Source organism: Puma concolor, chromosome D3 (assembly GCF_028749965.1).
Source record: "Puma concolor isolate L17-30 chromosome D3, mPumCon1.1.hap2, whole genome shotgun sequence".
In the NCBI taxonomy this organism is placed as follows: Eukaryota; Metazoa; Chordata; class Mammalia; order Carnivora; family Felidae; genus Puma; species Puma concolor.
Genome location: NC_141678.1, coordinates 80,890,531 through 80,908,808, shown reverse-complemented (window position 1 = coordinate 80,908,808; position 18,278 = coordinate 80,890,531). Strand labels below are relative to the sequence as shown.

General features: G+C 42.8%; 1 protein-coding gene across 1 annotated transcript in view; it reads right to left on the bottom strand.

Annotated features, from left to right (window-relative positions):
* Positions 1 to 17,838, bottom strand: part of PHLPP1 (PH domain and leucine rich repeat protein phosphatase 1) — a 214,642-nt gene extending 196,804 nt beyond the window's left edge. The window contains exon 1 of the mRNA XM_086683168.1: positions 16,160 to 17,838. Within this exon, the coding sequence (XP_086539294.1) occupies positions 16,160 to 17,693 (1,534 nt within the window). The 5' untranslated portion in view covers positions 17,694 to 17,838. The remainder of the gene's footprint in view (positions 1 to 16,159) is intronic.
* Between the last annotated feature and the right edge of the window lie 440 nt (positions 17,839 to 18,278).

The following is an 18,278-nucleotide window of genomic DNA, read 5'->3' as shown; positions in this document are numbered from 1 at the left end:
TTAGGAAAGGCCCAGCTAAGGCAGGATCCACGTTTCCAGTTGCTCCCTCTCCAATCCATCCTCCAGCTAGCTGCCAGTTAACGACCTAGAATACAAACCTAACTGTGTTACCCACACACACCCTTAAAGTGCTCAGTAGCTCCCACTGCTTATCAAGTCAAATCCTTAGCATGTGAGGCTGTTCATCATCTGGCCCCAACCTCCTTTTCAGTCTCACCTCCTACCACTTTAACCTCATCACCAAACGCTTCACTACTGGACCTACGCACAGGGTGCCCTTTCAATTCATGCTTTAGTTCCTGACACACCTTGTCATGCAATGCTCATCCCCCACTCACAAAAGGAATCCTTCCCATGGAGCCTTTCCAAAGCATTCCACTTCCAGGGAGAGCTGTTTACAGGGTTTCTGTGTTCCCTTGGCCATATGTAAATGTCTTCATTAAGGTATTTCAAGTGTTATTACAATTGTTAATGTAATTTACACACACACACCCCATATAGGAAAGTCTTACATTCAAAAGGCATTCATCCTGAGAGCTTCATAAATTTAATATAAACATTCTTTTTAGACCTGTTCACTTTTGCCCACAGCCACAGCCAGCACTAGCATTTATTTTGATTGAATGTGAAAAAAAAAAAAAAAAAAGAGTTATAAGAAAACCAAGTAAATAAATAATGTTTATATCACCTTCCTGAAAATTACTGCACATGCTGTAAGCAGCAGAAACCAAAAAAGTTCCACTGAACTCGGGGAGCTGGGTGGTGAGCCTGGTGCTTCAATCAGCTAAATGATGGCTTTAGTCACTTTCACATGTACTACCATTTCAAACTCATCCTCTGCAAAATCAGTCCTCATCTGGTAAATATTTGTAAATATTAACAGAAGACACACCTTCGTTCTTTCTCACATCACCAACCCCTAAGTCTAGCACGTGGTCCTTCAGCCTTACTGAACTAGTGATATGAACTGTCATGAATTGACACAATTCTCGCATCAAACTGCACACGTGACATCTTTGAGCTTCTTTCACCGAAACAGCCAATTAGCCACTGAGTCTGAGGATAACATCTTCACACGACTCCTTTTCTCCCTCTGCTGCTCTCAGTATCTCTCTAAACCACACAAGCTCCCAATGATTTCCTTCCTGCAATACTAATCTCTCCCACTCCCAATTCATCCAATGCCAGCACTTTTTTTTTCTTTTTTTAGAGAGGGGAGTGGGGAAGAAGGCGGGGGAAGGGGAGGAAGAGGCAGCAGTGAGAAACAGAGAATCCCAAGCAGAGGCTCCCCGCTCAGCAGAGAGCCCGACACCGGGCTCAAACCCACGACCCTGGGATCACGACCTGAGCTGAAATCAAGAGTCAGACACTCAACCAACCGAGCCACCCAATGCTAGCACTCCTTCGAGGTCTGAGGTGGGGCCTAAGATTCTGCATTTGTAACACACTCCTGGGAGATGCTGATGATGCTAGTCCATAGGTCACAGCTCGAGGAGCAAAGCTTCACTCAACATGATCCTGGAATAAAGTACCTAGTAGGCAGTCCACAAGCACAGGCCAGATGACCACCAATCAGGAAAGTACAGATTTCCAGACTAGGTAAGAAACTGGACTAGATGCCGGGGTCCCTTCCAATGCTCCAATTCTATGCCCTCCCCCCTCAGATATCCATGCAGTTGTCACCCAGTTTAGACCCGTGAAGTCTGGCAAAGCTATAGACTAGCAGGGCTTTCTTCAATTATCACATTCACTAGATTCTGACTCAGTAACTATTCACAGACACCTCTGGTTAAGTCTACTCCAATATCACAAATGTTTCTACAAGTATAAAGATACTGTACAAAGGGGTACGCATAGTTGTGCTTATGAGAGTACCTTAAAGACAAATGAACAACACTACTTTCCTTTATCCACCAGCATTATTTGAAGGTTGAGGCGACTGGCATTAATCTGTCAGTTTCTTAGAACCAGGAAGGCTAGCAATCATTTTTGTTTTGTTGCTCAGTTGTGGGGAAGGGGTGGAGGTGGGAGACCTTACACATATCTCCAAAAGCAGGAAGCAATGACAGGTCCCAATTCTCTATTAGAAGCTGCACACCAGTTCAGGGTAGAAAACAAGCATTCTGACTGTACTAACTACAAGACAAACCCTACTTCTGGAAATGGACTTCTACGTGGTATCTTCAGAATGACATTATCCTCTGAAGTTCCAACATAATCTGTTTACAGAACTTTTGTCACCATGTATTAATAAGACAATACCAGTCAGACTGTGGTTAAAAACACTAAGTCCCTCTTACTGCTTTGGTTACAGAGCAAGGGATTTTGAGCACCTGCTTTATAATCACGAGGACCAGTAACTATTCTCCTTCTGATTACACTGATGATAACATAATGGTTCTGTTAATATCCCCCATAAAATCAGCTTGTCAGGTGTTGATATTACTCCAAAGAGGTAACTGAAGTCTCTGTAAACCTGTGTCACAGAGGGCAAAAAGGTGCTAATGACAGTGGAAAATACACATTGGCAGGTGATTAACCTCGATGTTGATGAGTATGAATTAGTATTTTCATTTGAATTAGAAACATGATTTATTTTAGACAGGATCTGAATAACTTTTTTTTTTTTTTTTTTACCACGGTCTTCATCATAATTTAAAAACAAAACAGGTGCGCCTGGGTGGCTCTGTCGGTTAAGCGTCCGACTTCAGCTCAGGTCATGATCTCACGGTCTGTGAGCTGGAACCCCACATCAGGCTCTGTGCTGACAGCTCAGAGGCTGGAGCCTGCTTCGGATTCTGTGTGTGTCTCTCCCTCTGCCTCCCCTGCTCACGCTCTGTCTCTCTCTGTCTCAAAAATAAATAAAACATTTAAAAAAAAATTTTTTTCAATGAAAATAAAAACAAAACCAAAAAGCAACTGAAGACCTTTTTTCCAGTGATGCCATTCACATTACTACACGAGACAATATTCCACAGAGACATTTATTTCCCTTCTATTTAAAACAAAATTTATAACGGGCCGTTAGTAAAGACTTAACTTGCCATATGCATAGTACAAGCTTTCTAGCCATGGATTCAAGAGCTAATATGTTGCTTTTGCTTACATGAACACTTCAGAACTGTGTTTCATCCTAGTCCACACAAGAAGTCTTTTAAAAAGTTCCTTCATCAGTGGAGACTGAGCACAGTGAAAAATAACATTCTCAGATTATGACCAACTCATCATCGTCCAAATTTTACATTAATGCAGTCTACTATGTATCACTAAAGTAAAAGAAAGTAACTGCCTCCGGGGGCACCTGGCTGGCTCAGTTGGTAGAACATGCGATTCTTAATCTCAGGGTCGTGAGTTCAAGCCTCACGTTGGGTGTGGGACCTAGTTAAATAAATAAATAAATAAATAAATAAATAAATAAATAAATAAATAAATAAATAAATAAATGTTAAAGAATAAAAATTAAAAAGAAAAAACCGACTCCAAAAGATAATCACATTTCCCATAATTCCAATAAATCTGAGGAAAGCAAAACCCTCACAGGCCTTAAAATAAGAAATAAGAGAATGTCTTTCAAATGTACTGCAGGACCCCTGCACCAAGCTTCAGGGCAACATCAAGTATGTGCACATTTGCATTTCCTTTTCAGAAAAGCAAAATTCGTATTTGCTTAACCCAGAATTTATATCCTCACAAACTCTGATACCAAATGGAGCCCAAATAATTCAAGTGGATAAAAAGGCCCAGATGCCTAGATGGAAAGGTACTTAGTAAATCTTAGAGGATAAACTCAGTCTGACTGGACTTTGAACTAGTAATTTATGGCTGCTCCTCAAACAATTCAGGATCCCAGAATTAAGACAACAGCCTAGTCCTTCGGGTCCTTCAAGACTTGGCTCAAGAGCCCTCTGGGGCCTCACACAGTGGAGTCAGGAGCCTTCCTCGTTCACTGCTACGACAGTCATCTGGGAACACTGCCTCCACCAGAACGCTTTTCACCTTTGTGTGGAAATGCTGGCGGGCTTGCCGTTTCCAGAAACATCCTCTCAAGATGGAAAGCATGTCAAGGGATTCTAGAAAATTCAAATCAGTCATCTTTGATTCCAAAGCACCTCTGACCTGGTAGATAATTACTGGATGGGTGGATGGACGGATGGACGGGTGAAAAGTGTATGGTCTGCCACTGTCACTGAGCACCAGGGTCCCCCATCTTCCTTAATGGGCCCTAATTAAGTCTAATTAACGTTTGTGGCAATTCACCATTGCTAAAAATAGAACCACACTATATTTGTGTAGCTTATCACAGTTTACAAAGCACCTCCACATGTATCACCAAATCTGAACCTCACAAAGTTCTCTGAGACTGAGTTATTTTATCACTTTTCTCCTCCTCTTTCTCTAAGGAGGCTTGAGGAGGTTAAGGGGCTCATTACAGGTTTCCCATCAAGTAAAGAAGCCCACAGCCAAACCCAGGTGGCTAGTCCCCAGTCAGCACTCCTCCCGCCCAAACCCAAGACTAGGGCTCGGTTCATAACAGCCGGTACCGCTGTGCCAGGCACTTCCACAGATTTCAGTTGATCTGCTCAACAACTTCATGGGACACGAAGGTATTGCCTCTTTCAACAGAGAAGGAAAGAAGCCAATGGAGCCCTAGGGGCAGCAGCAGATGCAGAACTCAAGTCCAGTCTTAACTATTTCAAAATCCGCGCTTCCTAAACAATGATATGCTCAAGCTGGCCCCAGAAGGTTATCAGGGACAAGTTCTCCACATTCAGCAAAACAAGGTGGGTACTAAGGAGTTGATTCCGGGGTCAGATGCCTGGACTTGAATACTGCCTGTGCTATACTCACTGTACAAATCCAGACAAGTTACTAAACAGCTCTGGGACTCAGTTCCTCTATCTGTAATACCGAAGTAATAACACGGTCTAGCTCGTAGGGTTGTTATGATAATTAAATTAGCTAATATATACAAAAGACTTAAAACACTGCCTAGTATGTAGTAAGGATATAAACGTTTCCTAAATAACAAAATATTACTCAATTTTGTGAACATTATATATAGTAGGATACAATTATGCTGAGGAAGCTTAATTCTTTGCACTTGTTTCTTCAAATTAAAAAAAAAAAATGCCATCTGGTTTGTCATTGTGGAAGAAATGTTACTTGTAAACACCTAAATAAGTTTGGCAACGGCATCATTATTTCATTTAGTATTTTAGGGCAATGGGTCTGGAGATTTTCTCCTTAAATATTCATGGATTCAAGTCCGGAATCCACTCCAGCTAAGACAACTTTGAACTTGGGTAATACAGCTAAAAGCCTACAGAGAAGAATCTCAGCTCTCCAACAAAGAGGGTCTGATAAGGCCACGAAATGCAACGGTAGTCCAATTTTTGTCTTGTGGTCCGATGACTAAGAACTGGTCACTAGAGCATGAGAGCCTGCTCAGGTGGTAGATGTGCCAACTTGACTTGTCTAGGTTTGACATTTAGGACCCACTAAAACTATTTCATCTTTCCAGGGACTTCATTTACCTATAGCACTAACGTGCCAGGACTGCCATTAGGACACTGGTCCCATTACAACATTTTCAGCTCAGAGTTATTTGACATTATGTCCTTGTCATCTCAATTCATGGCCACTGACAGAAACCCCTTCTCAGTCCAACTCAGGAAAACCTCAAAGCACCACTGGCAGAGCTGTTACTGATTTTGATAAACATGCTAGTCTTCCTTTTTCTATATTCAAAAGATAAATCCTATGTGCTCCACAGTGACCTTCAGAGTAGTCCCCAGAAATTCTTCAGAAGGAAAAAAGAAAAAAAAAAAAGGAATCTCTTCAGCATAAATAAGCAGCTGAATGCTCCCTAATGCAATGTGTATATTGCAATATATATAATGTATATTATACAAATACTTACACATTTGCAGACACACATATATACATGTGTATCTATACATGTGTCTATACATCAGCATTTTATATTCCAGCTGACCCCACTCCCATCCCAGCTACTTCAGGATGACAAAGTATCCACAGGAAAAGGGAATCCTGACAGATCCATATTCCAGAAGCACATGAGTCCTGGAAGTAATGGTCACAATCTGCTACTGGGAAATTAGGGAGTAAAAAAGAAATGTAGTGGAAATCAGATAAGCGTCCTTCTCTTTCTCCCTATTTTCTTCAACAAATTCAAAATAGCTTCTAAACCTAAACTGTCCTATATCATAGATTCTAATCTCAGTTAAAAGACAAACTGAGGAAAAGTGGCATTTAAATCAGTGAAGAAATAACTCAACTATTCAATAAAAAGTATTGACACAATTTCTTCCCTACTTCCTATCTTTCTTAAACAGATTAAAATTTTCAGCAGAGAAAATAGAACTGTAAGATACCACAGGAAAATACAGGAAGTTTCATGTTTTAATCCTAGGATAGGGAGTCTTTTTAAGCATGACACAGAACCCTGAATATCTAGAGGAAAAGACTGACATAAAAGTGTAACGGATAAAGAAAATATTAGTGACTTACAAAATAAAGCTAGTTTCCCTAAATATACCCCCCAAAACCAACCTATAGACCAGTAGGAAAAAGGCAAATATCAAACAAAAAGTGAGCAAAGGGATATAAATAAGCCATTCACAACATAAATACGTTACAATTAAGATGTGAAAAAAATGATCCACATAATTAAGAATGGCAAATTTTTTCAAATCAAGATTTTTTTCTCCCAAGTGTATTTACCCCACCCACCTACCCCTCCCTCCCGTCGGTAAATATGACTACCACCTCCCATGAACATCCTGCCTCAACATTCAATGCAGAACGCATGTGTGGGGCATGTATGAGAGAATGAGTGTCCTTCAATCACAGAATTTACTTCCTCCCATAAGGAGAGATCGTTATTACATAAAACTGAATGTCAGCTGCCCCCGGCCATACCACGTCTCCAAGAGACCATCAAGAGAAATTTCTCCTCTGTTTCAGCATCTGGAGTACATATTCTACATGTCAGATGCAATGTATTTTTACCCTTTTGTACTTCTGCACCTTAAAAAGTTCCCTTCCTCATATTAAAAATGAACAGTCATCTTTGAGGAATTAATTGACTCAGTAGATTAACTTCCCTATAAGGAAAGCTAAAACTTTTGCTTAAGGTAAATGCTTAAATTAAAATAGAGCCTAATATAGAAGGAAATCTTTCTCATACCCCTAAAAATATTCACAAACTGTCTTTTTGCTAACAGGAGCAGGAATTTCTTTCTCTGTTCTTCTCCCTCTCCCCCTCTTTTAGGGAGAGAAAGGAGATATTCAAAACAGGAGATTTCATGATAAAGTCTTCCAAAACCAACAAACGACAAAAGCCCAAAGATTACTGAAGTCAGTTGTTTTTTTTTTTTTTATATGAGACAAAAGTAGAACTGAGTATGTGTACCTGAATAAGCTATGCTCTTTTCATTGTGAGAAGACATCTTTAAAATTTTTGTTGAAATAAAGAATATAACAAACACTGAATCTTTCCAATGAACATATTTACATGAGAATTTTTCTTCAAAATCTCTTTTTAAAATTTTTCCCAAATATTTTTAAAAAGTCAATGATTTCTTTTTACAGTTCCATTCTAACAATTTCAATTTCAAAGTACTAGGCAAATCACCATTGGTTTTCTGATTTTCTAGTACTGGAAGTCCTCTCAGCCAACCATCTGTCAACTTTAAAGTTCTATCATTAAATCCCACAAAGGGTAACATTCTAATTTCCCTCTATGCAATTAAGATATCCAACAGCTCCATTAAAAGCCCCCCACCCTTATGTCTGTCAAAGTGATGGGCAACCTCTCAAAAGCACTGATGGCAATGAAATGAAACCAGAAACACTCCATTTTTCTTAACTTTCATTTTGAATACTAAATATAAGGAGGATCCAAAGATCATAAATTCGTAAGCAGGCAGTGCGGTGAGAAAAAGAACAATGGACAGATAATCCAAATCATGAGTGCTATTCCTAATTCTGAGAATGACTTACTTGATCAGTGATCTTGGACCAGACACTTAACCTCTACGGACTTGTTTAGGATCTCTGTGGGATCCTAAAGTCTATCATCTAATCAAAATAACAACACAAAAATTCCATTTTCTTTAAGTGCTTTTTCTCCTGAGACTCTAGGCACAAGAAGACAGGCACACACCTCAGCAAAAATTAAAGCTAACAATCCAGTAAGTTTTATACATCTGAATACCTCAAATACAGAGTTATCATTACAGTAAACTTGATAAACTGAATTATCATTATTATTGCTTTATATGTCAACTTAAGAAAAAACTCTAGGGGTGCCTGAGTGGCTCAGTCACTTAAGCATCCAACTTCAGCTTAGGTCATGAGCTCTCCATCTGTGGGTGCTGGGCGCTGACAGCTTGGAGCCTGGATGGAGCCTGCTTCGGAGTCTGTGTCTGCCTCTGCCCCTCCCCAACTCGTGCTCTGTCTCTGTCTCTCTCTCTCTCTCAAAAATAAAACATTAAAAAACAACAACAACAGCTCTAACTTTTAAAAGGATGCTTTTTTTTTTTTTTTTTTTTCAACGTTTTTATTTATTTTTGGGACAGAGAGAGACAGAGCATGAACGGGGGAGGGGCAGAGAGAGAGGGAGACACAGAATCGGAAACAGGCTCCAGGCTCTGAGCCATCAGCCCAGAGCCTGACGCGGGGCTCGAACTCACGGACCGCGAGATCGTGACCTGGCTGAAGTCGGACGCTTAACCGACTGCGCCACCCAGGCGCCCCAGGATGCATTTCTTTAAATCATCTCCAGCATGCTGAGGTCTAGGTTGGGAGGTAAGGCTGACGGGGAGAGAGAATGAACCAAACATTACCTATGCTGTCATTTGTCCGAATCTATACCAAAAAGGTGGTCTACTTTGGCTGTCAACCTCAGGCTATCTTGCGTACATGAGGTCCAAGTTGATTCCTTTCTCCCTGACAAAATGCAGGAGATTTGACTCTTTTAAGCCCATGGGCAGGTCTTATAAAACAAAACAACTACAACTTTTAGCCTTCCTAATGGGAAGAAAAGGTTCTCGAATGGAGCCCCAGTATGTTAAGAGTTGAAAAGGATCTTACGCTTAGTCCACCCAACCTCATCATCAGGAAAGCAACACCCAGGATAGGTTAATAAAATGAATACACAAAGCCAGACCAACTTTCAGACTAATTTCCTTAAACTATACACCTTCTTTTCTCAGAGTGGGAGATAAAACCATATAATTTTTTCCCAAAAGTTATTTTTGAAAAACAAACAAACAAGGATACTTTCACCCGACCCCAGGACACATCAGCCAAACTCAAGAACCATAATGTAGCACCCATTCAGGACGAAGACACCACCATACAAGCTCTCAAGATAGATGAATGGGAAAAAGACAGAACTCCTAAGGAATATATTTCTCATCATTGACAAAATAAAAAACCAAATTGGTTCTGTGCATAAAATTTCATTCTTTGGACTACGTGTCAGGAGTGAACGGACTGTAAAAATCAAAGTAATTCTTGAATAGGCAATGAAAACAAGTACAGATCATACTATCACTATATTCAAAAACATGCCTCATATTTGAAAAGAAAGCCCAAATAGTCTAACATGTTGTTAACGGAGGGTATATGAAAAGATTCATTCTCTAATTTTTTACCAAATGTATGAGTCGGTAGGAATAGCAAAAAATACAAAACTCTTCCTGCTTGAAAAGAATGCAGGGGAAAAAAAACAAAGCTAAAAAGAAAAATCAACCAATTCAAATCATCTCAAACCTCAAAGTTCTAAAAGACTTTTCACTCCTTATTTAAATGGCCTAAAGCAAAATTATTTCAAATCGTGCTCAGTCTTCAACTGAATGCTTTCATATAACTGGAAATGACACTAATTTCATTTGGGAAAGTATATGCCAAAAGTTCTGAATTTTTGGGTTTTTTTGCCAAAATACTGATATTTACAAACTTACAAAATGTGTACAACCTACAAATAGACTTTTCCACTCCTTTTCTAATAGCACCTCGAGTCTCCAAACTCAGAAGCTCCCGGACTTGTACCCGAACAAGATACTTTATCTTTAAACACATTTTACAATGTATTAAGGCAATCTCAAATGTAAAAGTACAACAGGGAAACAACTGTTTCAGCAAGAACCTGGCTTTCTTGGAAGGTTATGCTTTGTTTCATTAAACATACTAAAAGGTACACCAGGCGTATGTTACACACGAGGTATACAACAAAACCATTCTACCTCCAAATCAAAGTGTAATAACACTTCAGTAATCCCATAACGGTCATCATGTTGGATTCTAAAGTACGGTATCACTCAACCTAGAGGAGTTGCTATTTCATAGTTAGCCAAATATCCTAACGTTTTTGAATCCAAATATCACTAAAATCTATTCTTTCCAGATCTCTGAGCTTCAAATTTATCAAAATTTCCCAAAGCCTAGAGTTGAAGTCTCATACAAATCAAAACACAACCAGTCACCACAGACTTAGGTTGTAAATACCTAATATGTCTAAAGAATCCACATGGTCAAATTTTTTGTTTTAATTATACTATCTTTAGAAAACCAAAGGTAAGTATAGAAAAGGGTTTGCCCCAGAAGCACAGGGACAGGAGGCCAGATTCAAAGGCCCTCATTACCAGGGCTGCACCAGATGCCTGGGATTAAAGAGGTGGAGTGGGTTTTAGAAGGTGGGATTCTTTTTTTTTTTTTTTTTTTTTAAAGGCTTCATTTTCCCAGACATTTTGGTAACTTCTCTTTTTCAAAATGTCAGGCATCTTTTTTAAAGGAAAAAGCTTTTCTCCTGAGCGGCTTCAAGATCTCCTGACTTTCACAGTACAACAATTAAACCCGTCTCCTGTCCAGATAAACTGAATTGTGTTCAACCTTGGCACGTAACAAAATCATTAAATCTAAGATGCCTCATTTGACAGATGTCTCATTAAGTTCATCTCAAAGTTGAGGTAAGAGATGCCTTTGAAAAGAAGGGGGGAAAAAAACACCTGTTAACTCTAAGAAAACTTGGGAGAGAGAACTGCTCTCTTAAAATCCACACAGAGCTTCACTCACGTGAAAGAGAAGATATTAATAGTATGTGGCACATCTAAAATCTGCTGCCATGGGAGAAATGCCTCCGCGTGTATGTGTGTTTAACGCATCCCTGGGGACCCAAACAGGATGGAAGGCTGAAGAATCAGGGCATGCACCACCAGCTGCTTAACAAAATTCCACAAATTCAATTCAACAAATGTTTAAACTAAAATGCCAAGTATTACACCAGGCTTGGATCATAAAGAATGTCAATGACTGTTATGTTACCAATAAATCAAATGCAGGACTCTTAAAAAAAAAAAAAAAAAAAAGAGCAAGAAACCAAAACACTTTACACTTTAAAAAATAATGACCTTGAGGTAACCAATCATTTAAGGTGGTTGATTTAACAATCTTATAGCAACAAAAAGATACAACTTTTAACCCGGAAACCTTACAAACTAACTTACACACATCTCCTCTCCCTGCATTATTTCACCCAGCACAAAAGACACACATTTTAGAAGTTTCAGAAGCAACAATGAAATTCAGGGAGAAGAGCTTACTCTCTAGCTCTGTATAATGTATGAATGATAAAAATAATCATAACAATAGCATAGTAACACCAGAAAAGCACTATCACTAAAGTACCAGTAATTCTATTCTAAAAAGACTTAAGCAAACCTTTTATGATGTATATTTTCAATACTTTACAAGTAAGGCTATGTTTTAAAGGAACTGAATTGTCACACCTCCACCCTGAAAAGTTATCCACTTTTCAGATGAAGTATTAATTTTCTAGACCCAATGAAGATTTACTGTTTAACAAATAAGGCATGGTCAGATAAAAAAAAAATAAAGTCATTAAGTAAACTTCATTTCCTAGCAACTTAAATGCAAGTATCATTGTTTGCAACCAGAATACTGACAACACTTTAGTATAGTACTCTTTCTGTATTGCGTATTAATTTGCCAGTCTTGGTACTCTGGGTGTTCAAAGGCAGCATGATAAAAAAATAAGACCATCAATATTTCATAAGGAATACCACTTTGGACTAGAAGATAATATCACCTCATTACCAACAAAAATAGCATATTTTCTGCATGCTTCTAACCAACTGAAAAATTCAAGTGTAAATGAAATTCAGCATCGATTCATGGAAAGTGATATGAATTGCAAAACAGAATAGCCCAGCTCTCTATATACTCAGCTCTGCCAAGGACTGAAAAACCACAAGCAAGAGGCAAACCTCTCTGTGCACGTTTCTCTCTCTGAAAAGAGGACTGACATCGACTCCTCCCTAATAATGTTTTTGAAAGGACAAATAAGATAATTTATGTGAAAGCCCTTTAAAATTTGTGAAGATGACAAAACCCAACATATTAATAGATGTTCTCAAACCACAGGTACGAAGGAAAAGATAGCATGCAGTTTATACCAAAAACAACAAATATAAAATGTAAATCTAAAACAACAAAATTAAAGTTAAACCCTTTGTTCTTAAAATTGAAAGGACTGTTCAAGCACACATTGGTGTCACATGTTCATAGCACGTTACTCAATACTGCTGTAATTATAGTAATAAGAGCCTGCTGGTCAATATTACAGCTTAATGCTGAACCACCCCGTCTCAGTTTCCATGCAGGAAACCATGTAAGGTTTGATCATTCCCAAAAGAGAAAAAGAGAAGAAATATGAGGGGTTAGGAGATTGTTCTCCTGAGCAATCCCAAAAGTCCCATAAAAACATCTTGTCCAAGATTTCACTAGGCACAGTGGGTGTGCTCTCCATTCTGCCAACACCCTTTCCCACTATTACAATTGGAACTGAAATAGCTAAACCACTAAATCTAAAAGGTGGCAGAACAGAGTCAAAAATATATATAGTTTAACACTGCCCTTGGCCAATCACTCAGACTCCCTGGGGAGTCCAAAACACAAAGCTCATTGATGTTTTGAAGTCCATAACTTACGTCAAGCCACATAAATTTTTAAACTTTTTAACCTAAAATTACTGTCTTCCAAGGAAAATTTAAGATAGTTAACTTTAAGAGGAAATTAAATGTTAACATACTTAAAATACTTAAGACCAGTAACTTCATATACAGCCACTTAAATTTTGTCATATTTTAAATCAGCAGCTTAAAGAATGCTTGAAAGATACAATTTTCAAACTAAGTTTTCATTAACAACTCTGTAATTAGATAGCACCTTTCGTCCAACACCTTATACCTCATTAAAGACTTCCATTTTACTTTACCCAAATAAGTATTAAATATTCAAAGCAACTGCGAATGCCTTTCAAAGACTTTTAAGAATAACTTGAGTCAAGTTATAAATACTAAAATCCCATTGAAAGGTGACCTTCAAAAGAATGAAAGTTCTCGGTTGAACAAGAACTTCTCAAAAAAAAAAAGTAGCTAACTAGATAACTAGAAAGCAGATAATGAGTTCAATTTAAATACAGGAAAGTATTCAAAATGCTTCAAAGGCAACTTCCTAATCTATCCTTAACTCCAACTACACACCTAAACAAAAAGACACACAGCAAGAAATTTAAAAGTCATACCTAGAATTATAAAAACAAATGTGGCATGCGACACCTTTATCTAAAATAAACTTTAATTCTCTTTTTCCTAAGAATAAGAAATACTACCAAAATGTAACACGTTCTTGTTGGGTGTCCTACTACATTCATTCGACTGCCAGGGTAATTTCTAGGAATCTCCTCCAGCGAGGCACAAACCCTCATTTGCCTGTGAAGTCCTGACGGTGTTCCCATAATAAGTAAGACCACCTTATTACAAGGCCCTTTTGTTCATCAATAACTAAGCTTCCTTGCAAAAGTTCAAGTACCATCAGCGCAATTTAGTTCTGTGGCAAATGCATATCAACAGAGACATTTTATGTATTACCTTGGATTCAAAATAGGCTCAACTCTGTGTAAAAAACAAACAACCAGACACCTCTATAACAAGCATCTTGCTTCTGGGACACCTGTACACTGGCTTCATATTCAAGGACAGGTTGGATACCGCGTGTGACGCCCCCATTTTATTAGCCATTTTGACAAGCACATACACAGAAATATGTATGTATTTATGTTGTGCACACAGAAATGAAGCAAGTTAAGAAACAACTGCTGCTTTTCATAAACAAAAAAGATCAAAATGCCCACACCAGAAATTTGACTTAACCAGAAAGAAAATGTGTCACTTTTAGATAAGCTTAAAAAAAACAAAAACCACTGTATATCAGTCACTTAGAATATTTTAGACACACTTGAAGAGGTAATTAAGGGAATCAAAGATTTTAAATTTCATGACTAGGACACCCAAAACCTTTCCCATAGACATTTATCATGATCAACACAAGGACAAGAGACGCAGAGCTTTTTATGTATAAAATGTTCAATACTGTTTATTCTACATATCCCTTCCTCTCTAAGTATTTCATTCCACGTAATTGGTTTGGTGATAAGGGCATTTATCATTCTCATGTTAGTATTCTCATTCCAAGTGTGATTACCATTTAATGCTTTTGTAAAATAAGAGTATTTTACAAAACACATGAGCTCCAGGAGATAAGGATGCACTTGCTGTTCCTACATTAAAAAAAAAAAAAATCACTGATTTTCTAGGCCATAAACTTTTAAAGCCATGTCTTTCAGTTGAGATGTTATCTTCAGATGCCACAAATGCTATAATATCATGATATGGTTTTCTTTAGAAGATAAAAATCCATCAGAAATCCACTTGAGTTATATTCAAACTTCAGTGAAACTTAAAAAGACACCTCACCCGGAATGCTCCTGGTCTTGCATATTTCAGTGTGGGAGTAAAGATTTATTCATTGACTCAACTGCCACTAAGACACCAGTTGGACCAAAAAAACATTAAATTAGAAAGAATGGCAACAGATTAATCAAGCTACAAATAGGATTACTTTTCCACCAGCACCTATACAATAGAATTGTAAAGCTGGGGAAGAGTTAAGTCTTCCAATTTTATTATGCTAACTTTATTTTAAATAAAATTTCTCATCACTAAGAACATAATTGGAAAGGAAAGGAAAGGAAACATGCAAAGATGCAAACAAATATAAACCTCAAATATAACACCCAGGATGTATAGCTCCCTAATTTGGTATCTGCCAAGTCTTTAATCAAAAGAGAAACATTAGTCACCCCTAGTAAGAATTAGATCTAACATGTCAGTCGTATCTCCAAAAGCTGGAAAAAAAAAAAAAGAGAAAAGTAAAAAAGTTTTAAGCTGGAACTGAAAAAAAAAAAAAAAAAAAGGAAAGAAAAAGAATGAATGAGGAAGATTTTAGATCACATCTCAAGATATGGTAACCACTTCAAATATTATTGTGATCCCTGCGGCCAGTCACACAGTCATGGTCAGATCTAGCTAGAAAGGCTATAAGTCAGAAATGAGAAAAAGAAATGACACATCACTTTTGATGGGAGAATCAAACTTGCAGGTGAAACCGAAATAAAGCAAAAAAAAGCTCTGGGGAAAAAGTCTCACGAACAGGGGTCCTATCTGCCAGCGAGGACTAAGTGGGCAAATATGCATGACAGCATGACAGCTGAACCGGATGACGAGAAAGGAGCTCCTGGGAGTCAGGCGAGAATGGCAAACGGGGACAACTGCACAAAGAGTGACCTAGAGCATTTCTGTTGCTCATGTCCCCCCCCCCCCCCCCCCCGTCAGTATTGTGTGCACGAGACCGTTTACCTGCAATCCCAAACCGCCTCCAACCCAACGTGCCCAGGAGGGGAGGCCTGAAGGAAGTGCCCTCCCTGTTAACATGAAGTCCTATCGCCGTTCTCAGAAGTACCTGCCACCTGTACTTCCTGGTGGCTGTGCCACCTTTTCCACATCGCTTCCCAACCTCTGAGCACTCAAGACTGACGGCAAGTCTCGGGTATTAAAACTGCTCGATGTACTACTACACAGATGGTCCGTGAAAGCTGTAAAGAAGCAACAAAGACTGCCGAGGACCCGCGTTTACTCCTGGTTGGCACTCAACTCCTCGGGATCTGGAAGTGTTTACAGCCCGCACGTCAAAATACAGGTGATTCCCTTACCTGCATAGAAGCGGATGAGGCAGCCAATCTCCGAGTCCATGCCTTCCTCCTGCACCCTCCACAACTCCCCAAATCCCAGTTGGAAGAGGTAGTCATTTTGGATCTGCAATGGCTTCTCGTCCGCCTCCAGGCGCCGGGTGGTCTCTCCGTGGAGCTGCACGTACAGGGTGGGCGGCGGAGGCGCTTTCTCCGGGGCCGCCCCGTTCCCACCCGGGGTCGACTGGGGGCGGCCGAGGGCGGAGGCTGCAGCCGCCTTTTCCTCCCTCGGCCGGTCCCGGGCGGCCCCTCCCGGGCCATCGGCCGCCCTCGGCGCTTTCGGCTGCAGCGGAGGCGGAGAGGCCGTCGGGGAAGGCGGCCGGCCGCCCGCTCCGGGCCGGGAAGGCGCAGAGCGGCCGGGCAGGCGGGGCTGGCCCGGAGCCCCCGACGGGGCCGGATCAGCCTCGAGCTCCTCGGACGACGACGACGAGCCGCTGCCGCTGCTGTAGGGGTCCAGCCGGCCGGACACGCTCTCGGCGCTGGGGCTCAGGCTGAAGCTCTCCGTGTCGGAGGTCGGGCCCGCGGCTGCACCGTCCAGGGACTGCGGGGCGCCCGGCTCCCCCGGGCTGGAGTCAGACGGCGCGGGGCTGGCGCGGGAGGAACGGCGTGCCCACCCGCCCGGGCCGCCCCGCAGCTGCAAGTCCGCGGGAGGCGCGCGCGGCGGGCCCCCGACGGCAGCCAGCCCGCTCCTCCCCGGCGGCGGCCCAAAGTCCCGGGGTTCGGCAGGCGCGAGCCGGGGGCCGACGTCAGGGAGCCGCTCCGCGCCGGCCGCGGGTCCGGGCCCCTTGCCTAGCACCTTCACCACGCCGCCGCCTTTGTGGCCCACCTGCAGCAGGCGGGCGGCCACCTCGCCGGCCGTGGTGTCCAGCGTGCAGAGCACCGGGCGCAGGTAGGTCGAGGCCAGGTGGCGGTCGAAGACATGCACGCAGCCCCGCTGGAGCTGGTGCCTCACCCAGTCCCGGTCCGACGGCTGCAGCTGCAGCATCTGCCGGTGCTTCAGGAGCAGCGTCTTCCTGTCCAGGCTCCGGGTGCACAGGGACGCCGAGGCCGAACAGGAGGCAGAGAGGCCGGCGGCGCCGGGGCAGTGCGAGGCGGCAGCGGCAGCCGACGCCGACGACGAGGAGGACGACGAGGCGGCGGCGGCCGCGGACAGATTCCTCTTCAGCCGCCCTCTCCTCAGCAGGAGGGAGTTGGCGCCGCTGCCGGCCCCGGGCACCGGGGCAGCCCCGCCGGCGGTGGGCTGGGGCGCGCCGCGCCGCCGCCGGCGACCCGTGCCTCCCGCCCGGCCCGGCGGTGGCCCCGGCTGCGCCTCGCCGGGGGCCTCTTCCCGCGCCCCGCCGGTCGGGGCTGCCGAGGTCTGCGCGGGCTCCGGGCTCCGGCCGCCCCCGGCCGCTGCCGCCAGAGCCGCCAAAGCCGCCGCCGCCGCGGGAGCCGGAGCTCGGTCCTCCCTGCTGGTCTCTGGGAGTCGCTGCGCCGTAGCCGCGGCGGCGGGCTCCATTGCAGTGGGGCTTCGCGCTTCCCCCCCAGCTCCGGAGGCAGCGGGAGGAGAGGGAGGCGATGAGGCGAAGGTGGGAGACGGCGGCGCGGGGAGAAGGGAGAAGCCAATGGCGTTCCGCGCGGCCGTTCCAGGGGATTATGTGGCAATTCGGAGCATTCCGTCGGTGTCTCGGTGTTCCATTCCGCGCGCCCGCCCGCCTGGCCGCCACCGCCCCCCCACACACGCCCTCCCCGCCCGGGTCGCGGGCTCTGGAGCGCAGGCCCCGCCCGCTCCCCCCACTTTGCCGGGGCGAACCAGCCGCGTAGCTGGGCTCATTGAATATTAATCACGCGCCGGGAGCGGGAAGGCGGGCGGCGGGCAGGGCGGGAGCTCCACGAGGGCCTCATGAATATGCATCATTAGCATGACGGCATTCCTAGGAGAAGTGGAGAGAGCTGGAGGACGGCGGAGAGGCGGGGCTTCAGGGTAAACAAACGTGACGCGTGCGTACGAGGGCGGGGCGGGGGCGGGGGCAGTATCCCGGGAGGTGCCTGCGATGCCTGGGAGGGGCCGGCTGGGGAGAGAGAGAGAAGACACACACCCACA